This window comes from Setaria viridis, chromosome 3, assembly GCF_005286985.2.
Source record: "Setaria viridis chromosome 3, Setaria_viridis_v4.0, whole genome shotgun sequence".
Lineage (NCBI taxonomy): Eukaryota > Viridiplantae > Streptophyta > Magnoliopsida > Poales > Poaceae > Setaria > Setaria viridis.
This window is the reverse complement of record NC_048265.2, coordinates 48998704-49018156: the sequence shown is the minus strand read 5'-3', so window position 1 is coordinate 49018156 and position 19453 is coordinate 48998704. Positions and strand designations below refer to the sequence as shown.

The window sequence follows — 19453 nt, the reverse complement described above, 5'->3', positions numbered from 1 at the left end:
AATTTCGCTAACAAGTACCATTTTATTTTCTACGGATATTTCAGTAGACTACGACTTCGAAATGCATTACATCGCAAAATGAACATATGTCGTCTACAAATTGCGTGTCCATACTTAAAGTGCATTATTACATGACAACATAATAAAAGTCTCACAGTAGAAAATATTGTTCATAAATAGACCATAGAACTAGAACCTAAATATGGCTACTGAGTGCAACGAGGCCACTTTCCCTTCCTTAAGGCATCGGGATTCTCCTCAACCGCTGCTTTCGCTCGGCGTGCCCGCTCAAGCTTCTTCTCTCTCTCCTCCCTGTTCGCAGCAACCCGCCTCCTTTCCTCCTCTTCCTTGTGCTCCTTTTCCGCAGCCTCCTCTATGAGCCTCTTCTCGTACACCTCCTTCCTCTCTGCATCCCAGCGCATCATATACTCCAAAAACTCCTTGTCTTCAGGATTGATCTCAGTGTCGATCCACTGCTCAAAATCACACAGCGGTGGAGGGGTCTACAACAAATGCAATTGTTATAAAAAAAAATTATGGACAATAATTATAAGACAACAACATTTCCTTACCAACATGTTAATGCGGCGCTGACGAAGTGTAGGTTCAAACGCAAAGTTGGAACACATCCAATACCTCTGCCTATACGTGGCATGTTCTTCGGACTTGGCTACCTTGCAAGGATCACCGCAAAAGCACATCGGCACTGGAACACCACTAGGCAGAGGCAATGGATCGAACACATTTCCGGTCTTCTTTGCGCCATAACTACAATTTTGTTTATTTCGTTCTATGAATCAAACGCACTTAAGAATAAACCTACAATTAAGGTTTTTTCATTTGATCCACAACAATGAGTATATAACATAACTACGGGCGTTGAGATTACCTTAGTTTCTTAGCTTTTCCACGCCTCGGCATCCTACATTTGCATGAAACCCTAAGTTCAAAAATGCAAGAAATATATAGCGAATCGATGTGAAAAAAAGGTACGACGGAGAGAGGATACCTTGCTCTTCAGGATCCACGGATCAAATGAAAGTTTCCTAAGCTACAATGTCGATTCGTAGTCTAGGGCAAAGTAGGGAGAGTGAAAACCCGAGAGAGTGGAGAATAATGAGGAGGAACTCTCGGGCAGGAAGAAGAGGCGGTATATATGGTTGAAGGCTTGGCGCCAGGGAGGCTGGCGCCGAGCCTCGGCGCCAAGATCTATGGCGCCAAGGCTTGGCGCCAACGACGGTGGCGCCGAGCCTTGGCGCCACAGATCTTGGCGCCGAGGCTTGGCGCCGTGGATCTTGGCGCCAAGCCTCCACGCCACGTCAGCGGGTCGGCGCCACGGTGGAGGCGTGGCGGAGGGACCTTGGCGCCAGCCGTGCTAGCGCCAAGACGTTATACCTTGGTGCCAGGCTGGCTGGCGCCAAGCTGAGGGTCCATTTTCGGAATTGGTTTCGCCAGGGGCCTATTTGTGAGATTTTTTCGCGAAAAGGGCCAAAATACAAAAAAGTAGCCCTGTCGGGGCTTGTTTATTGCACTGGCGTGCCGCCGCCGCTCGCCTGTCATCGAGTCCGCAGCCAACACTGTTTCGTCTCGTCCGTGGAGCAGAGGGCCTTCGCACAGCTGCGGGGATGCGGAGTAGCAGGGTCCGGCCATCGGTCATCGGGAAATGTCAGAAGATCTCTGAAAAATTCAGGCATGAGGGAGTTTAGAAGCCTGCCTCTGCCATGTTCGTTCTACAGTTTCTTTGCTGTCTGGGTTCTGCTATTTCTTTTTTCGTTGAAGCTATTTTGTCTGGAACTCTCGACTATGTCATTTCCATTTTCTTGATCTGGATTGGAAGTTTTCTGCATATTAGGGTTGTTGACGCCTTTTCCGGTCAACACACGAATACGCTAATTCCGGGGTAGATCAGGATGTCACCTCGTCGGGGCTTTTGCACCTAGCCAGTCAGACCGGTTAGGGGTCCAATCAGACCGGTCCTCGCAGAGGCTCCACAAAAGCCTACGTTCACCACCTCAGGAGGGACCCTGTCGGAGATGGCGAGCTTAGGATTGCTCTGAGATTGGTCAGGCCACTCAGAACATCCTCAAACGCCATCGAGACGAAGGAGGAAAGCAAGGGGGTTGGAAAAGCTAGGGTTTGAAGATAAAAGGTAAATATATGTGTTTGGCGATTGGGTGATAGCCCTCAATCGGCAGGATCCTTTATATTTATATGGTGGGAGGTCTTTTCCTGCAAGGAAGTCCGGTTTTTAACTCCAATTTGACCAGGACTCCTAAATTCATCTTGGACTCGGGGTGACCGGGTCAGGACCACCAGTCAGACCGGCGGGTGCATGCCGAATCGGCTACAGAGACCCCGACCGGTCAGACCGCTTGGAAGAACCGGTCTGACTAGCCGGTCTCAGCCTGATCGGCTTGCTGCTGTTAATAACCTTGGAATTCAGAATGATGGAGATGCTAATAGTGGAGACATATATATATATAGAGAACATATGGGCTATGAGCCTATAGTATATGGGCCTTAACACCCCCCTTCAAACTCAAGGTGGAAAAGGTGGATTTGAAGCATTGAGTTTGAGCAAATGAAAACGATGCTGCTCTCGAGTCTGAGACTTAGTAAAGAAATCTGCCACTTGTAGCTCAGGGCACATACTGAAGATCAATTGTTTTCTTATGACAATGAGACCGAGTAAAAAAAGCATCAACTCCAATATGTTTTGTAAGCTCATGCTTGACAGGATCATTGGCAATATGTATGGCTCCATTGTTGTCACATAGAAGAGGCGTGGGGGCATCACAAGATATACCAAAATCACCTAACAACCATTTCAGCCATACGATCTCTGAAGTAGTAGTGGCAAGGGCTCGAAGTTCTGCTTCTGTGCTGGATCAAGACACGGCCGCTTGCTTCTTGGACTTCCATGCAATAGGAGAAGAACCAAGAAGAATACAATAACCTGTGACAGAATGACGATATGTAGGATCACTGGCCCAAGTAGAATCTGAGTAAGCATGAAGCTCAAGTGGACTATCAGAAGCATAGAACATGCACTGAGATGATGTTCCCTTTAAATATCTTAGCACACGAAGCAAATGTACAAAATGGATAGAACTAGGAGCACTCACAAACTGACTCAAAATATGAATTGCATGAGCAATATCATGTCTTGTGACCGTGAGATAGACAAGACTTCCCACAATATAGACCGTGGAAAAGGCAGATTTCATTAATGATGAATGTATTGCAACTGTTCATGTCTTGTTGTTGAATCCTTGGTCCTTCATTGCTCGCTTTCCGGATGAACCAAAGGGTGGTAAAGAACCCTTTGTATTTCCTGCAGATTGCAATCGCCACAGCGATACAATAACAGTAAATTATCAAAAAAGATCACACACGGCGACTTCAACTGTGAGCAGACACGCTAAATAAGCAAAGCAACTTATTCAGTACAAAACCATGGATTGTCAATTTTGCATCAGAACTCCCTAACTTCCTCCTGAACTAGGCAAGGGGAGGTCCCCTACTTGTATTTGTTTTATTAAGATTCGTATATGTATTCTTTTAGAAATTGGTGGATCTAGCCGTCTATTTGGGTTAAAATGTTTCAGGGATTTGACTGAGATGGAGATAGGAAAAAAAAGATGGAATTTTGCATAACCAATCCCATTTGTTTTTATATACAGTATAAAGCAACCAAATTAACGGAACAATGTCCTGTGCTTTAATGACGCAACGAACATTTACATGTTCTTTTTACAGGTACAATACCATAGTTTACATGCTAGGCGTAATATTTACGGGTTCCAATGGTACAACAAGCATTTCCATTTCCATATTTGCTTGGCAATTTATTTTACAACACACAGCAGCAGAAGCTGAGGCAGTAGAAGGGAGCAAGCGGTCAGAGGCGCAATATGTCGGTATCAGAACAGAAGTTGAAATGGGCCACGGGCATGAAACAGTCCGCGGTTGAGCTGTCACAAGCGTACCTTAGCGGAGGAAAACATTGAATCGTAAATAAGATTGAACATCCAAAGCAAATGGATCAATGGAGCAAATGATGTATAATTGTAAAAAAAAGGAGTCCTCAAGTTGTATATCAGTAGAAGCTTCACCTTATTTGTTTCTCCTCAGGGATTAGAAGCGCAATTCAATAGATGTACCTCCAAGGGATATGGACGATCTTTGGCCAGCTTATTCCGTCAGGTTCTTGGCAGTTCTTCGACAAGAGTTTACAATTGTATATGGTTATTTGCTTGAGGGAACTTGGCAGATCCGGTAAGGATGATATGTTTGGGCACTCCTCAATTTCGAGCTTCTCCATACAGGAGAGGTCCTTCATATTTTTTGGCACTGACTGAATTCTGCATTCAGAAATTACCAGCTCCTTGACAGACGTAAAATTTGCAGAGGCCTCAAAGAAAATAGATGTCTCGTTGCAACTTTGGATTAGGACCTGCTCTGGACCTGTACAGCCTTCAGCTGAGAGCAAGTGGTTGAGGATATCAGATCTGCTAACACGGAGTGATTTCTGGACACAGCACTGCGAGATGAATCCCGCAGACAGCTTTGGGACATCTACTAACTGTACATCCTGAAGTTGCAGCGAAGACGATCCTTCAAGCATGCATAAATCCGGAACATTATGTAACCAAAATGATTCGAGGGAGGTTAGATGGCCAATTGACAAGGATGCAGAGCTTCTACACCTATACATGTACAGATGTTTCAGATGTGTCAATCCATTGCTTAAGAAATCAGCTGCAAGCACACAGCCATCTATGCTAAGCGTCTCAAGAAACAACGGCATAGATTCTGCTCCGCATGTCAGCTCTAAGGAAGGGCAGCAATCAATAGAAACTTTGGTAACAACGGTAGCCTGTCGCAATCCCCCTAATGATCTGAGACACCAGCAAGAATCAATCCGCAAGTCGTCAAGTGCTGTCAAATGTTGGAAGACCTCTTCTGATGGAAGTGCAGTTAAAGTCATTATCCTTGTTAGTGACAGTTCTCTTAGTGAAGTGAGGCTGCCTAGGCAAACTCCAAAAGCGCCATTTGTAATACTGCATGAAGAAAGACTAAGGTGACGCAGAGTTGATGGCAGAAGCAACTGTTGCCCAATATTAGTCCCATACAAGAGTTTTATTCTCTGCTCGTGGCAACATAACCATGCCTTGATGATTGTTTCTTTATCATATACTTCATCTTTTTCTTGTTCAAAGGTCCCGCTGATGGTCTGAAGATTTTGGGATATATCAGCATCCACCAATGGCGTTAGTTGCTTCAAAGATGAATGTTCTTCATGAAGGTTGCTCTTAATCACTGGATCTGATCCTGAATCCAACTCCCAGATTAAACAAACCTGAGACACCAATTGCTCTGGCATCACAATCTTTTCTCTCTTATCATGTTCTCTCATCTCGTTGCTGGAGATAAACATAAGCAGCGGGCATCCTTCAATATCAACATATGCAATGCCTTTTGGCAGACAAGGTAATGTCTTCAGGTTTGGTACGTCCAAGATCACCAGTCTGGAGCAATGCCTAAAGACCTCGGTGTTGAGTGGTAGACCTTCTAACGCAGTGCAATCATGAAGTCGAAAGAATTTCAAATTGTCAAAATATGAACCCTCTAGTAACCAGCTTGGGTATCTGACAGATTTGTAACCCTTGATTAATAGGCCCTCCAATTGAGCCGGTGCCTCAGACCTTCTAGAATGTCCAGATGTAAACTATCCTCAGCATGCGAGTCACTCTCACTGCTCCAGATACCTTTTCTTATGCAGCATCATCTCTGCAGCTTCATCCTTTCTAGTGACATTCTCGAGATGTGTAATACATAACCTGCCACCAAGCCCATTCATGTCCCTCAGCTGTCGCGGCTCATATCCCTTCTGCTTTTGCACACGGAATCATCAAGATTTTGCAGCGAAGTTAGCTTGCCTATGTAAGGAATTTGAGGCAGCTCTGCGTCAGGACTCTTCAAGTAGGATTCTCCACCATATGGTTCAAAACTTAGTAACTTACTTAAATTGCGTAGTTTCTTAGGCAAACTCTCTACTCTGTAGCTGAACAGAAGGATCTGCAAGTGGTATAGAGTGCACAAAGATGCAGGAAATTCTGATATTGTGGTTTGAATGACGTTCAAATACCGAAGGTGCTTCAACTCACCAACAGATACAGGTAATTTTTCTTTGTTGTAAAAGCACATATAGAGAACACGTAGCCTCTTCAGATTCTGCAGTACCTGATGGAAAACATCATCTGCATCATCCACCAGAGGACCAATACAGATAACAGTGCGCAGATGGCGTAGCTTGCAGATACTTTGCTTATGCTGCTTCATGCTCTTAACATGGACTGAGAGATGCCGAACGGTGCAGGGTATTTCTGCCATATCATCATCTTCTAATCTGAAGCAATCATCTCTGGAGAGTTTTTCTGCCAAATCATGTAAGAGGTCATGCATGATATAACATCCAAAACCAAATCTACCAGAACCTGGTTGCAAGAATGAACAAGCGATCAACTCATTCAGGTAATTGCTGCCGATATCTTGCATTCTTCTGCTCTGGCTACTCAAATCGATAAAACCCTCTGCTGTCCAGAGGGGAACCAACTCCTGATATGTATACTTGTGCCCTTTTGGAAATAAGCTGCAATACAGGAAGCACCTCTGCAGACGAGGATCTAACTTCTCGTAACTCCACAGCAGAGCTGTCATAGGCTCACTTAAGTTGTCACTCCTTAGAGCAGCTGTCCATGTAGTAACATCCTTTTTCCTACTCAACTGTGAACCCACAGTTTTTGCTGCCAAGAGAGATTGTCCAAGCCTTCTAGCTATCTTCTTTGCAATCCCTTCGAGGTTCATATGCAACTGCGCGTCCCTGATTTCAGCACCAGAGAAGGCATGTTCTCTGAGGAGTGTCAAGAATGCAGAATCTTCCATGTCTTGTAAATCAAACACCTCTTGACAGCAAAGAGCAGCTGGGAATACATTGCGCCGAGAAGTCACCAGAATTTTGCTTCCCCTCTGCTTAGAAGCTAGGGAAGCTAGGGGAGATAGAAGTTGCTCCCATTCTCTTTCCACGTTGGATTCATCAAACCACACATCATCCAATACAAGCAGGAATCTCTCTGATTTCTGCAGAATGTCCCTTAACTTGTACTGGAGAGTATCAAGGTTATCCACAATTGGGCACTCCCCCTTTTCTGCGGACTCGATAATCTCCCGTGTATGGCGACGGACATCGAGTTTGCGTGATATGCAAACCCACATCCTTTTACCAAAGTATTCCTCTACCCTCTTGTCATTGTAAACATATTGTGCCAAGCTGGATTTACCCATGCCTCCAAACCCAACAATGGCCAAACTTGAGATCCTTGCTGAACCAGACCCAGAAGAAGCCTCATCATTTGAAAGAAATTGTATTATGTGATCGCGCTCCATGTCGCGGCCCAACACCTTGGAAATCGGAAATGATGTTGTTGCAGTTGCAGTTCCCTGTGACTGTGAACTATCTCCCACAGCCGGCAAGACGCCAAGCTGCTGGCGGAAGCTCTTGGCCTTCACCAGGATGTCCTTCAGCTCATTGACCTGACGAAGAAGCCTTCTGTTCCCTGGGTGCAAGTTGGCAAGCCTGCCCGGCGGCCAGGAGCCGCCGCAGGCCATGGCAGCCCACTTGCTCTGCTTCGCGTTGCGCTTGAGCTTGTTGTACTCGTGCTCATCCAGCACGTCCTCGGCGTTGTAGAAGGCCGCTTTGAGGTCCTGGAGCCATTTCTCCAGCTTGCCCCTGTGAGGGCTCTTCTCCGCCGCCTCGATCACCAGCTCAAACTGGGGCAGGATGGTGCTCTCCAGTTCTTGGAGCTCACGCGACATGTCCATGCCAAGGTAGGTTGAGGCGTCGGCGAGGAGCTTGTTGGTAATTGGCGATGCCACCCATCGTAGGCTGGCCAACGCCATCGTCACCATGAGCTTTTCATGAGCCATCTCTCCGTGCTACTATCCGCTTCTTCTTTTTTTCTTTCTGGATGACAGGATACTGCCAGAAAGAAAACACACAGGAAATTGAGCACCGGCAAAGCACGATAGAAAGTTAACATTCCCGTTAAAGTGAGCGGATGACCGAGCTGGAGCCCGAACCTGAAAAGGCTAAACGCCCCTCGCCAACGGCCCCCGTCGAGCAAGACACCGAGGCCGCCGGGGAGGGGGCGCATCCCTCGCCCCCGCCGGAGTCTAAGGAGCAGGCGGATACCGCTGCTGACGTGGAGGCGCCGGGGCCGGAGGAGCAGGCGGATGTCGCTGCCGGTGGGAATTTGCGGAGGATGGAAGAGGAGGAAGGGGAGGATGAGGATGAATCCGAGGACGCGCTCTACGACGAGCAAGCACGGGACCGGAACGTACACGCCAATCGATTTGTGATGGTACAGGGAAATCAGCGTGCTGGTGGGGGCGAGCATAAAGAATTGTCGGGCTGGCGGGAAAGCGTCCGCTAGCACAGTAGCCACTAAGCTGGTGGGCGACGCAAGCACCCGCTAGCACAGGTCACCCCATCTGTGCTGGTGGGTGACATAACCACCTGTCAGCATAGATAGCCACTGGCGGACGACATAAGCCCACCACCAACATAGATGAGTGACCTGTGCTGGCGTTTGGCTTATGTCGTCCACCAGCACAGAGAGACATTGTGCTAGAGCACAGTGTAAAAGCTCCTATTCATCTTTCTCCTCAGGTAACCTTCCAATTTGGCGCTTGCACGAGAGGAGCTTGGGAAAAGCCAAAAAATACCTAATCTAAAAACACCTAATCTAAGGGGTTACGTCTGGGAAATGTTGGTCATCGATGCTAACATCCAGTTCCGTCGGGGAAATGTTGATGCTTTCCAGTTGGCAGATGGTCTGCAATACACGTATTCTCTCATGTTGACTAGCTAACTGGTATATGTATAGGTACAAGTACTGATTGGTATGGCAGATTAGGACGTGCAAGGATCTGAAGCACTTGATATATTACATGTTGGAATTAAAGGACCTGACTATAGGTTTTGGGCTTCAATGTGGAGAGTGTGGCTCTTCTTCCTTCGCGGTATTGTCCTATTATAGGAGTGCTGGTTGGGTAATCTGTTGGCAAGGCATATTTGGTATGCCTTGCCAACAGATTACCCGACTAGCACTCCAATAAGCACTCGCGTCTTGGCAACAGATGGTCTGCCTTGCTTCATTTTGATTTGGAGCTTCGTGCTGCAGTTATACAACAAAGGTCACTATGCTAGCAGGCAACGTAAGCACCCGCCAGCATAGGTCACCCCATCTGTGCTGGCGGGCGAACATAAGCCCACCGCCAGTATAGATGGGTGACCTGTGCTGGTGTTTGGCTTATGTCGCCTGCCAGCACAGAGAGACACTGTGCTGATGGTTGGCTTATGTCGCCCGCTAGCATAAAGCACAGTATAAAAGCTTCTACTCATCTTCCTCCCTAGGCAACCTTCCATTTTGACGCTTGCCCGAGAAGAGCTCGGGAAAAGCCTAAAAACACCAAATCTAGAGGGAGAGGTTTTGCTCTTGATTTCCTTGGAGAAGTTCTTGGAGGAGGTGGCTATATAAGGTGAGTTTATGCTATTCCAACCTTCATTAGCTTGTCATCTAGATCTAGATCTAGATCTAGGAGAGAGAGAGGAGGCAAGAGAGAGAGAGAAAAAATAAGTGTAGAGAGATAGAATATGAGGAAACACCACACACCCTAACGAGAGGGGTGACCTTTAATATACAGTCAATATGACTTGGTATACAAGGAATACAATCAAGTATACATGAAAAACTATAAAATAACTATATATGGCTATACATTGCCTAATACCCACCTGCAGTCACAGCGGAAGGTTCTCGAACGCAAAGATTGAACCTATAGTTAGTGAACAGCTGTACCAGTAGACCTTTCGTCATGATGTCCGCGAACTGATGGGACGATGGCACACGAAGGACTCGAACATATCCCAAGGCGACCTTCACGGTAACGCATGCACATGCACATGCATAGACGATTGATTCAGAGGTAGTACCTTTGTATTGTCTTCCCGGAGCTGAGTGATTAGTTTCCACGCTGTTGAAAATTGTGTTCGTTCATCGTGAATAACATGGGTTACGCCAGCTCGGCATTTAAGTTGATGCATGCACATTATCGTTACGAAAATGATGTCGACATGGACATGCATGTCTATCTATCCAACGCACATATAAATCCAGCGCTGCAGTGCCGGCATGTTGGCAGCCGAATTAATGACCGGTCACATGCATGTTGAAATAATTGAGCAATCAATCTATACGCCAACACTCTCCCAGCACAATCATCTGCCGCATGTGGTGTGTCATCGGATTCGCTTGTTGGGTGAGCCTATCGTTTCTCCCGTGCTCCACTGGCAGATGTACGTAGCCATTGTTCTCTAATTATGTGCTAGACTGTAACGTACATGCTCTTGAGCGTAGTACTGTAGTAGTGTTCACCAAATTAATTATTAATAGACAAGTAAATTAAATTTAGTGGATGAAGTTAATTTTGAGAACAGGTTCTTGTTCCTCGGCCAGTTCGATCGGTCGCTAGTCATCGCATCTACTGCTGATGGGGTGCATGAGGTGTGCAAGCTAAATTTTAGCAGTATCACATCGGATGTTCGGATGCTAATTAGGAGGACTAAACATAAGCTAATTATAAAACTAATTGCAGAACCCTGTGCTAATTCGCGAGACGAATCTATTAAGCCTAATTAATCCATCATTAGCAAATGGTTACTGTAGCACAACATTGTCAAATCATGGACTAATTAGGCTCAATAGATTCGTCTCACGAATTAGACCCCATCTTTGCAATTAATTTTGTAATTAACCTATATTTAATACTTCTAATTAACATTCAAATATCCGATGTGACAGGTGCTAAAGGTGTATCAAACACCCCTAAGTGATCTTTGTCTTGTCAACTGCACGTATTGCCATCACACCAACTTCACGACAAAACTTGGGGCACGTACAGCACGTAATTAAATGGAGTGGACAACCTGCCCTGCTTCTTTCTGACGCGCGCAATGGAGACCGGACAACTCCTTGCATCGTCCAATTGGCAAAATCACGGATGCCCCTGCAGTCATTTCAATTGGTATCACGGACAACTCCCAGCTGCCTGACTGCGATCTTTACGCCGAGGTCTTGTTTAGTTCACCCTAAATCCCAACTTTGACACTATGCAAAAAGAAGATTTCCATCACATCAAACTTACGGTACATGCATGGAGTACTGAATGTAGACGAAATTAAAACCTAATTGCACAGTTTTGTTGTACTTTGCGAGACGAATCTTTTGAGCCTAATTAGTCAATATTTGGACAATAATTCACAAATACAAACGAAACGCTACAGTATTGCTACAGTAATTTGGGCACCCCAAAGTTGGGCAACTAAACAAGACCCGAGTCCGCTTGGCCGCGGCCCCGAATTGATGACACGATGCGAGAGAAAGGACACTTAGCTGGCTTCCAGTACGCGTTGATAGGCGGGCTTGCGGTGGGGCGGGCGGGGAGCTTCCCATGATTTTATGATTTTTTAAGGAAGATCGAAGAAGAGAGGGGAGGGACGGAAGGATGATGGAGAGGAAACTCTCCTAAGCTCAGCTTGGAGCCACATCCGCCACGAGTACGTAACATACTCCCGAGTCTCGCCAACTCTGACGGCTAGCTCGACTCATCCACCTCACAAAGGTGTGTAAACGTGAGGCCTTGCCTGGCATGGGCACGAATTGCATGGCCTATCCTATCTTTGGTGGTTTTTTTTCATAAAAACTTGTGGACGTGTACGTGCGCCCGCACGTGATAAAAAAAGATTACATACAAGTGTTAATAAAAATGCATGTAAAAAATTAAAAAGATATTAAAGTAAACTGTAAAAACATCAATATTTCTCGTCATCCATCATGCAAAAACCTACTTCACATTAACATGAAACTATCATTTAGAGTTAAAAAGGTGATACAAAATACACATTCTATTAATTTAAGAGTAAAAAGGAGCCCAACCACTTGGAATATGCACAACTTGCTCTGGACAGCCGACAGGAGAGAAATGCTTCGCCCACAACCTATATAAGTCAGGTTTTGGTGTTGTGGGTCTTACCAGCTTGCCGAAGAAATCCTTGAGTCCAGGTCCCCTCCTGACAGTATGGAAAGGGCCATGTTGACATTGGTGTTGTCGCCCAAGATCTCCTATTCATTCTGCTCTGTTGGTTGCTGATCTTGTGCAGGATTAACTAACATCATGACTTGATCTTCTTTAGCCTCCTGAACTGGAAGCTCCTGGACATGGAGGTCTAGTTCATCTTGTTGAACTTCTTCTTCCTAGTTCTCCTCTTGAACTGCTACATCATCAACTTCTGGCCATGGGTATGCTTCAGGCATGGCCTCATCGGGATTTGCATTCAGGTCAGGCAATGCTGGGTTGACGTTGAGGTTTAGGGGCCCAGGAGGGTGAAAAGGAGCAAGCAGTTCATCGGGGCCCAGGAAGCCAAGGACTATAAAGTCATCCACAAAACCTCAGGGGGAATGTCTTCATCCATCAGAAGGTCACCCATCATGCTGTGTTGAATGATCTCACACTGAACTATCTGGGATATTCCCTCGAGGTCATCTCCTTCAGACATTATTAGATAATGTGCAATATCCACCAAATCAGTAGTTCTTACTTTGGTAATGACTCTGGAAAGTACATTGTCCCTCTGCCACAAGATGAACCTTCCAAAGGACTTGATGGTGTCCTCAATCTTTGCTGTTGAGCGATTATCCACTGGATATCCTATCAACATGAGCTAGCATTCTCTATTAAAAAAAATACCCTTCTAGCATTGGCCCCCCTGTTGTGATTGACAAACTCGAAACCTAGCCCTTCATGAAAGTGCGGACTATGGTGAACCAAAGCATCCCTGTTTGAGAGTCAGTCCAGACGCACAAATGCCTGGCCTCCACCAAATGGGCATCACTGAACTTCCCGGACCACCAGACCATATTCATCTACCAGAAATTCTAAAATGCGGTGACGGAGTTCACCAAAGGGAATCTCACTGGGGGGAGATTGGAGACTGTGTGATGGCAAGGTCCTCGTTGCTGGGTCTTGTTCTTGGGGTAACCACATGTGCGAATTGTTGCCGTCCCTGGATTATCCTCTCGAACTCCGGGAGCATCATCGGGGAAGGATCGATGTTGAGCAGTACTGAATAACCGGGTGTCTAATACCTTTCACAATTAATCAATATATACCTTTCATAAATAATACCTTCCAAATACATACTAGAATCATACCTAAATAGGTAGTACACTCACATGGAAAGTACAGTTTCATGAATAGCTCTGTTATCATCTCTTCCCTTTCCCTCACAGCCCATGTTGATATTATTTAATGCTGCATTTTTCTTCAAAAGAAGTCGTATAGATTTCCAGTAAACATAAATTAAGTACCAGAGGCCTTCATTCAAAATATAATATCTCATTTGCAATAGACTTTGCAACAGAATTGTGAAAATTGGCAATAGGCCGATCAGATTGTCCTGTATGTCTAGTGGATGTGCAGATGCGCACACACATGATAAAAAAAGGATTGCTTACCATATATAATGTAATAATGGATAGTTACTATATTATTGAAACTGAAATAACATATAACTAACAATCCAAATTGAAATATTTATTAAAAATTAAACAAACTACGTTCATAGGTGGACACTCCCACAAGAATTTTAGATATGCAAAACTGAAACTTTGAAAAAAACATTTGGACATTCCTAGTGACGCGTCCTGTACTCCTCGCACACGGAACCCTTGTTGATTCCTTCACCATTAGCTCTATTCTTCCTCATATTGCCGCACATCCTGAAGAGCTTTCTCATGTTCCTCTGCAAGAACTTGAAGTCATCCTCTTGACGGCAATAATCGACTTCAACCTTTCGATTCAGAGCTTGCAATTTATGCTTGATGCCGTCGATGGCGTCGAAGAGGTAGTGGATGTTGTTCCTGCAAGCGGTACAACACGTACGATCATGCTCCTCCGGTTCTGGCCCGTCATCTTCTAGATCTTTCTCTTTGCCCTTGTCTTGATGGTGTTCCTCTTCCTCCTTTCTTTTCTTCCAAGAAACAGCCCAATCTCAGTACGTGTTGGAATCTTCTTCTTCATCACGGTCTGTAGCACCCTACAATCCGAGGCACCTATTGTCCTCCTAGTCGCTATCACCTACATAGTCAGCTGGCAAGTACTCGAGCGTCTTCTCCATATAGCTCTTGTGCTTGATCCCGCAGACCATTGTTCAATGCCTTGTTGGTGCGACTACAGTAATTTTGCTCGGCATCGTCGGTGCCTTGTTATCACTTGAGAAGATGACGAACTTACGATCTGCGAGCAATCCAGACGGTACCTTGCCTCCAACCCTGATGCAATCATTGCGAGGGCCCCTTGGCGGAGATTTGGGATGAAGATCGTACCTCTTCACCTCCACCCAAACGGGGGCGCCAGCAGCCACCAAAGGAGGCTGGGCCAATTGGCCTGGGAAGGGCAGCCTGATCGGCATCGCCTCCCCTTTGGTCTCGAGTTTGAATCCTGGCAGGTGCAATTAAATAAAATAATTGCAACCCACTCCAATTTCCACATACAGCCTGAGGGAGCCTGCATTTGGGTTGAATTGGTTGGTGCATGCAACTTAATAGCTTTATCTTACTTTTGGGGTGCTTTTTTATGTTTATTGGTTAAAACATGAAGATGCAAATGTTTCAGTTAGGGCAAAGGCAATGGTAATGGACCAACTGCACCTTAAGGTGGGTCCCAGACAAAATCGGCAATAGTTGACACCCGTGACGCAATGTGTGAGTCTTAATGCGGTACCCACGCTACAATAAAAAAACAGCAACCTTCCCAACCATCCCTATCCTCTCCCTCCCATCATCCCCTCCGTCTCTCTCGCACGCTTTGATGCTCGTTTTCCTCCGTCCGGAGCCAAATCCTCCGGATCCTCTCTCCACAACAAGACACATAGCTATATTGTTTGCTGCAATCGGAGCTTCAACTATCGGATCGAGTTGCCCTCCTGCTGAATCAAGAAACACTTTCTTCTCTCTACTCGGTGGAGGAGATTCAGAGGAGGGAGCGAGTAGAGCAGATACTGGTAGGGCCATGGGCGTGGGCATGGCACACGCCCATGGCCGAGCTGGGCACGCGCTAGGCGCTCGCGAAGAGGTTTGCTCGGCCAGCTCCGCATGCCGCCTCGTCTGTGCTTGGGTATGCTCAAAGGTCGCAAGCCCTTCCAAAGCTCGTGTCATCGGGTAAGTCCTCATCCCTGCATGGGCATCGAGTTCTTGGCCAGAACAGCTCTCCATTGAGCTTGCCATGGTGCAGGGGCAAACGCGGCAAGCTCCCGGTAGTGGCGCGAATACGAGATGGAGGGAGAGGGAGAGAAGAAGAGAGAGAAAATATTTTTTTATTGCTTACGTTCAGCCTTAAGCTTAGGACACACCTTAAGGAATCTTTTCCTATGGTGCAATCCCACAATGTATGTTGCTTTTAAACAATGCTGTATTTATTGCCTAATGCTAACTTTTTGCAACATTGTGGCTGCCCTTAGAGGTGCATTGTTAGCTTGTGCTTTTAAGCCAGTTTCAGAGGTTATATCTATTGTTAAGCTTAATTGATGAATAGTTCGACACTCGGTGACTTTATTTTTCCATGAGGTTGATAAGACTTGCCTTTTGCTTGATATCCATAAGACCCTAACATTCGTCTCACATTATTTTTATCTGCATCTCTGGAACATCCGAATATGCAATGGCAGAGAGTTACACAGATTCTATATGGACACTTAATTTTGACTGTTAACCTTTTCCTTCGTGGTTCATGCTCACATGCTAAAATGGGAGTTATATCTTGTACTATGTTCCTTTGATGATTGGCTCTAGCGAGTAGCGACACAACCTTGATGAATTTGTTAAGATGCCTTACATCATGGTCTGACTTTCATCATAGTGAAGTGGTACGCTAAACCATAACACATACCGATTGCTATGGATCATAGTAAAATATTGTCTAAGAAAATGCTTTGCACCACACTTGTAACTAGTGTATGCATAAAAAACATGTCCATTGCAAGTCACCGGTAACGGGTACTTTTTCAAATACACTGTAAATCACTGTATTCTGAAGAATATGCTAACTTTTATGCTTATTTGCATGGTGCAGGTATCATGAACTGAACCTGTTTGATAAGAACACCATAATGAGGCCGTCTTGCGGCGTCCATTCTGAGGGAAATTTGAATTTGTTAATAGGCGACTAATCCATTGTAGCATTGTGACTCTGTTCCTCCCTGAAGAACAAGTGGATGTAGGAACGCTTGAAAGGACTTGTGATGAGATTTTTTTTCCCGATTGGTAGGGCTAATGCACTCTTCAAAATTAGGCTTCTGATTGAACTCCAGATGTAGGATGAGTACATTGAGTAGTGGTGGACATAGATTGCCACTGGAATTGACTATAGTGAAAGGATGGTGGGTCAGATCTTCCAAGCCCATAAACAAAACAGATGTGACTGCTATGGCCCGCATTATAGCATCATCTGCGTAAGGGGTCTAGGAGGAAAGAAGGGCAGCCGTGCTCGTGCAGGGAGGCGGCGGGCGGCCGACGAGAGGCCCGCACGGAACCCACCTCCGATCCTAGAGATGCACTTGTACTGGAGCGGAAAGGACAAGTTGAAGAGCAGGATTAGAGGTAGGTATTGCAACTATGCAAGTTTAATTTGTTATATATTTCATATTTACCTCAAATTTATTTGTGATCCGTTTCTTAGTTTCCTTACAATGGGCCTCTCGCCACACCTCAAATTTATCCAATCCTCCGCCACTAGGCAAGGGGAGGTCCCCTACTTGTATTTGTTTTGTTAAGACTCCTATATGTTTTCTTTTAGAAATTGGTTGATCTAGCCGTCTATTTGGGGCAAAATGTTTCATGAATTTGACTCACATGGAGATAGGAAAAAAAAGGATTTTGCATAACCAATCCCATTTGTTTTTACATACAGTATAAAGCAACCAAATTAATGGAACAAACATTTACATGTTCTTTTTACAGGTAACCAGCTTGGGAATCTGTCAGATTTGTAACCCGCGATTGAAAGGCCCTCCAATTGAGCCGGTGGCCTCAGACCTTCTAGAATGTCCAGATGTAAACTATCCTCAGCATGCGAGTCACTCTCATTGCTCCAGATAAGTCGCAAAAATTTAAGATATCTTTTCTTATGCAGCATCATCTCTGCAGCTTCATCCTTTCTAGTGACATTCTCGAGACGTGTAATAGATAACCTGCCACTAAGCTCATTCATGTCCCTCAGCTGTCGCGGCTCATATCCTTTCTGCTTTTGCACACGGAATTGATCAAGTTTTTGCAGCGAAGTTAGCTTGCCTATGTAAGGAATTTGAGGCAGCTTTGTAGAAGGTCTCTTCCTGTAGGATTCTTTACGATATGGTTCAAAACTTAGTAACTTACTTAAATTGCATAGTTTCTTAGGCAAACTCTGAACTCTGTAACTGAACAGAAGGATCTGCAAGTGGTAAAGAGTGCACAAAGACGCAGGAAATTCTGATATTGTGGTTTGAATGACGTTCAAATACCGAAGGTGCTTCAACCCACCAACAGATTCAGGTAATTTTTCTTTGTTGTAAAAGCGCATATAGAGAACACGTAGCCTCTTCAGATTCTGCAGTACCTGATGGAAAACATCATCTGCATCATCCACCAGAGGACCAATACAGATAACAGTGCGCAGATGGCGTAGCTTGCAGATACTTTGCTTATGCTGCTTCATGCTATGCCGAACGGTGCAGGGTATTTCTGCCATATCATCATCTTCTAATCTGAAGCAATCATCTCTGGAGAGTTTTTCTGCCAAATCATGTAAGAGGTCATGCATGATATAACATCCAAAACCAAATCTATCAGAACCTGGTTGCAAGAATGAACAAGCGATCAACTCATTCAGGTAATTGCTGCCGATATCTTCCATTCTTCTGCTCTGGCTACTCAAATCGATAAAACCCTCTACTGTCCAGAGGTGAACCAACTCCCGACCATTATACTTGTGCCCTTTTGGAAATAAGCTGCAATACAGGAAGCACCTCTGCAGACGAGGATCTAACTTCTCGTAACTCCACAGCAGAGCTGTCATAGGCTCACTTAAGTTGTCATTCCTTAGAGCAGCTGTCCATGTAGTAACATCATTTTTCCTACTCAACTGTGAACCCACAGTTTTTCTGCCAAGGGAGATTGTCCAAGCCTTCTAGCTATCTTCTTTGCAATCTCTTCGAGGTTCATACGCAACTGCGCGTCTCTGATTTCAGCTCCAGAGAAGGCATGTTCTCTGAGGAGTGTCAAGAATGCAGAATCTTCCATGTCTTGTAAATCAAACACTTCGTGCAGCAAAGAGCAGCTGGAAATACATTGCGCCGACAAGTCACCAGAATTTTGCTTCCTCTCTGCTTAGAATCTAGGGGAGCTAGAAGTTGCTCCGAGTCCCTTTCCACGTTGGATTCATCAAACCACACATCATCCAATACAAGCAGGAATCTCTCTGATTTTTGCAGAATGTCCCTTAACTTGTACCGGAGAGTATCAAGGTTATCCACAATTGGGCACTCCCCCTTTTCTGCGGACTCGATAATCTCCCGTGTATGGCTACGGACATTGAGTTTGCGTGATATGCAAACCCACATCCTTTTACCAAAGTATTCCTCTACCTCTTGTCATTGTAAACATATTGTGCCAAGGTGGATTATTTACCCATGCCTCCAAGCCTAACAATGGCCAAACTTGAGATCCTTGCTGAACCAGATCCAGAAGAAGCCTCATCATTTAAAAGAAATTGTATTATGTGATCGCGCTCCATGTCGCGGCCCAACACCTTGGAAGTGGGAAATGACGTTTGTTGATGCATGCACATTATCATTACGAAAATGATGTCGACATGGACATGCATGTGTATCTATCCAACTGGAAGCCTGAGTGGATCGGATCGAGGTTCACATGAAATGCGTGTTCAAATTACTATAGCATCATTGTAAAGGGACGGCATGATGGCAACAACCGAATTAATGACCGGTCACATGCATGTTGAAAAAATTGAGCAATCAATCTATACGCTAACACTCTCCCAGCTTGTACGCAATGGAGACCGGACAACTCCTTGCATCGTCCAATTGGTATCACGGATGCCCCTGCAGTCATTTGAATGTGAGAGAAAAGGAAAGGCAAGCGGCAAGCCGGCAGGAATGCATGAGTGCCGTCCGAGTCTGAAGCATATACTCGAATGGGCAGACCATGGGTAGCAGTGATGCCCACGTCGTCGTCGTCGTAGTCAGTGTCGCTGTACATGTCCGACTCAGTTAGGCCGG

At 45.4% G+C, this 19453-nt stretch overlaps 1 protein-coding gene and 2 pseudogenes across 1 annotated transcript; all 3 read right to left on the bottom strand.

Annotated features, from left to right (window-relative positions):
* Positions 1-3006: 3006 nt before the first annotated feature.
* LOC117847912 (uncharacterized) lies at positions 3007-5730 on the bottom strand. Its single transcript, XM_034729215.2, has 2 exons — positions 4116-5730; positions 3007-3334 (listed from the first exon to the last, which is right to left on the bottom strand). The coding sequence occupies exon 1, from the start codon at positions 5438-5440 to the stop codon at positions 4151-4153; it is 1290 nt and encodes a 429-aa protein (XP_034585106.1). The 5' UTR covers positions 5441-5730; the 3' UTR covers positions 3007-3334; positions 4116-4150.
* On the bottom strand, positions 5730-8458 carry LOC117847911 (putative disease resistance protein At3g14460; annotated as a pseudogene).
* Positions 8459-13813: 5355 nt separating this feature from the next.
* On the bottom strand, positions 13814-18996 carry LOC117849394 (putative disease resistance protein At3g14460; annotated as a pseudogene).
* Positions 18997-19453: the final 457 nt, after the last annotated feature.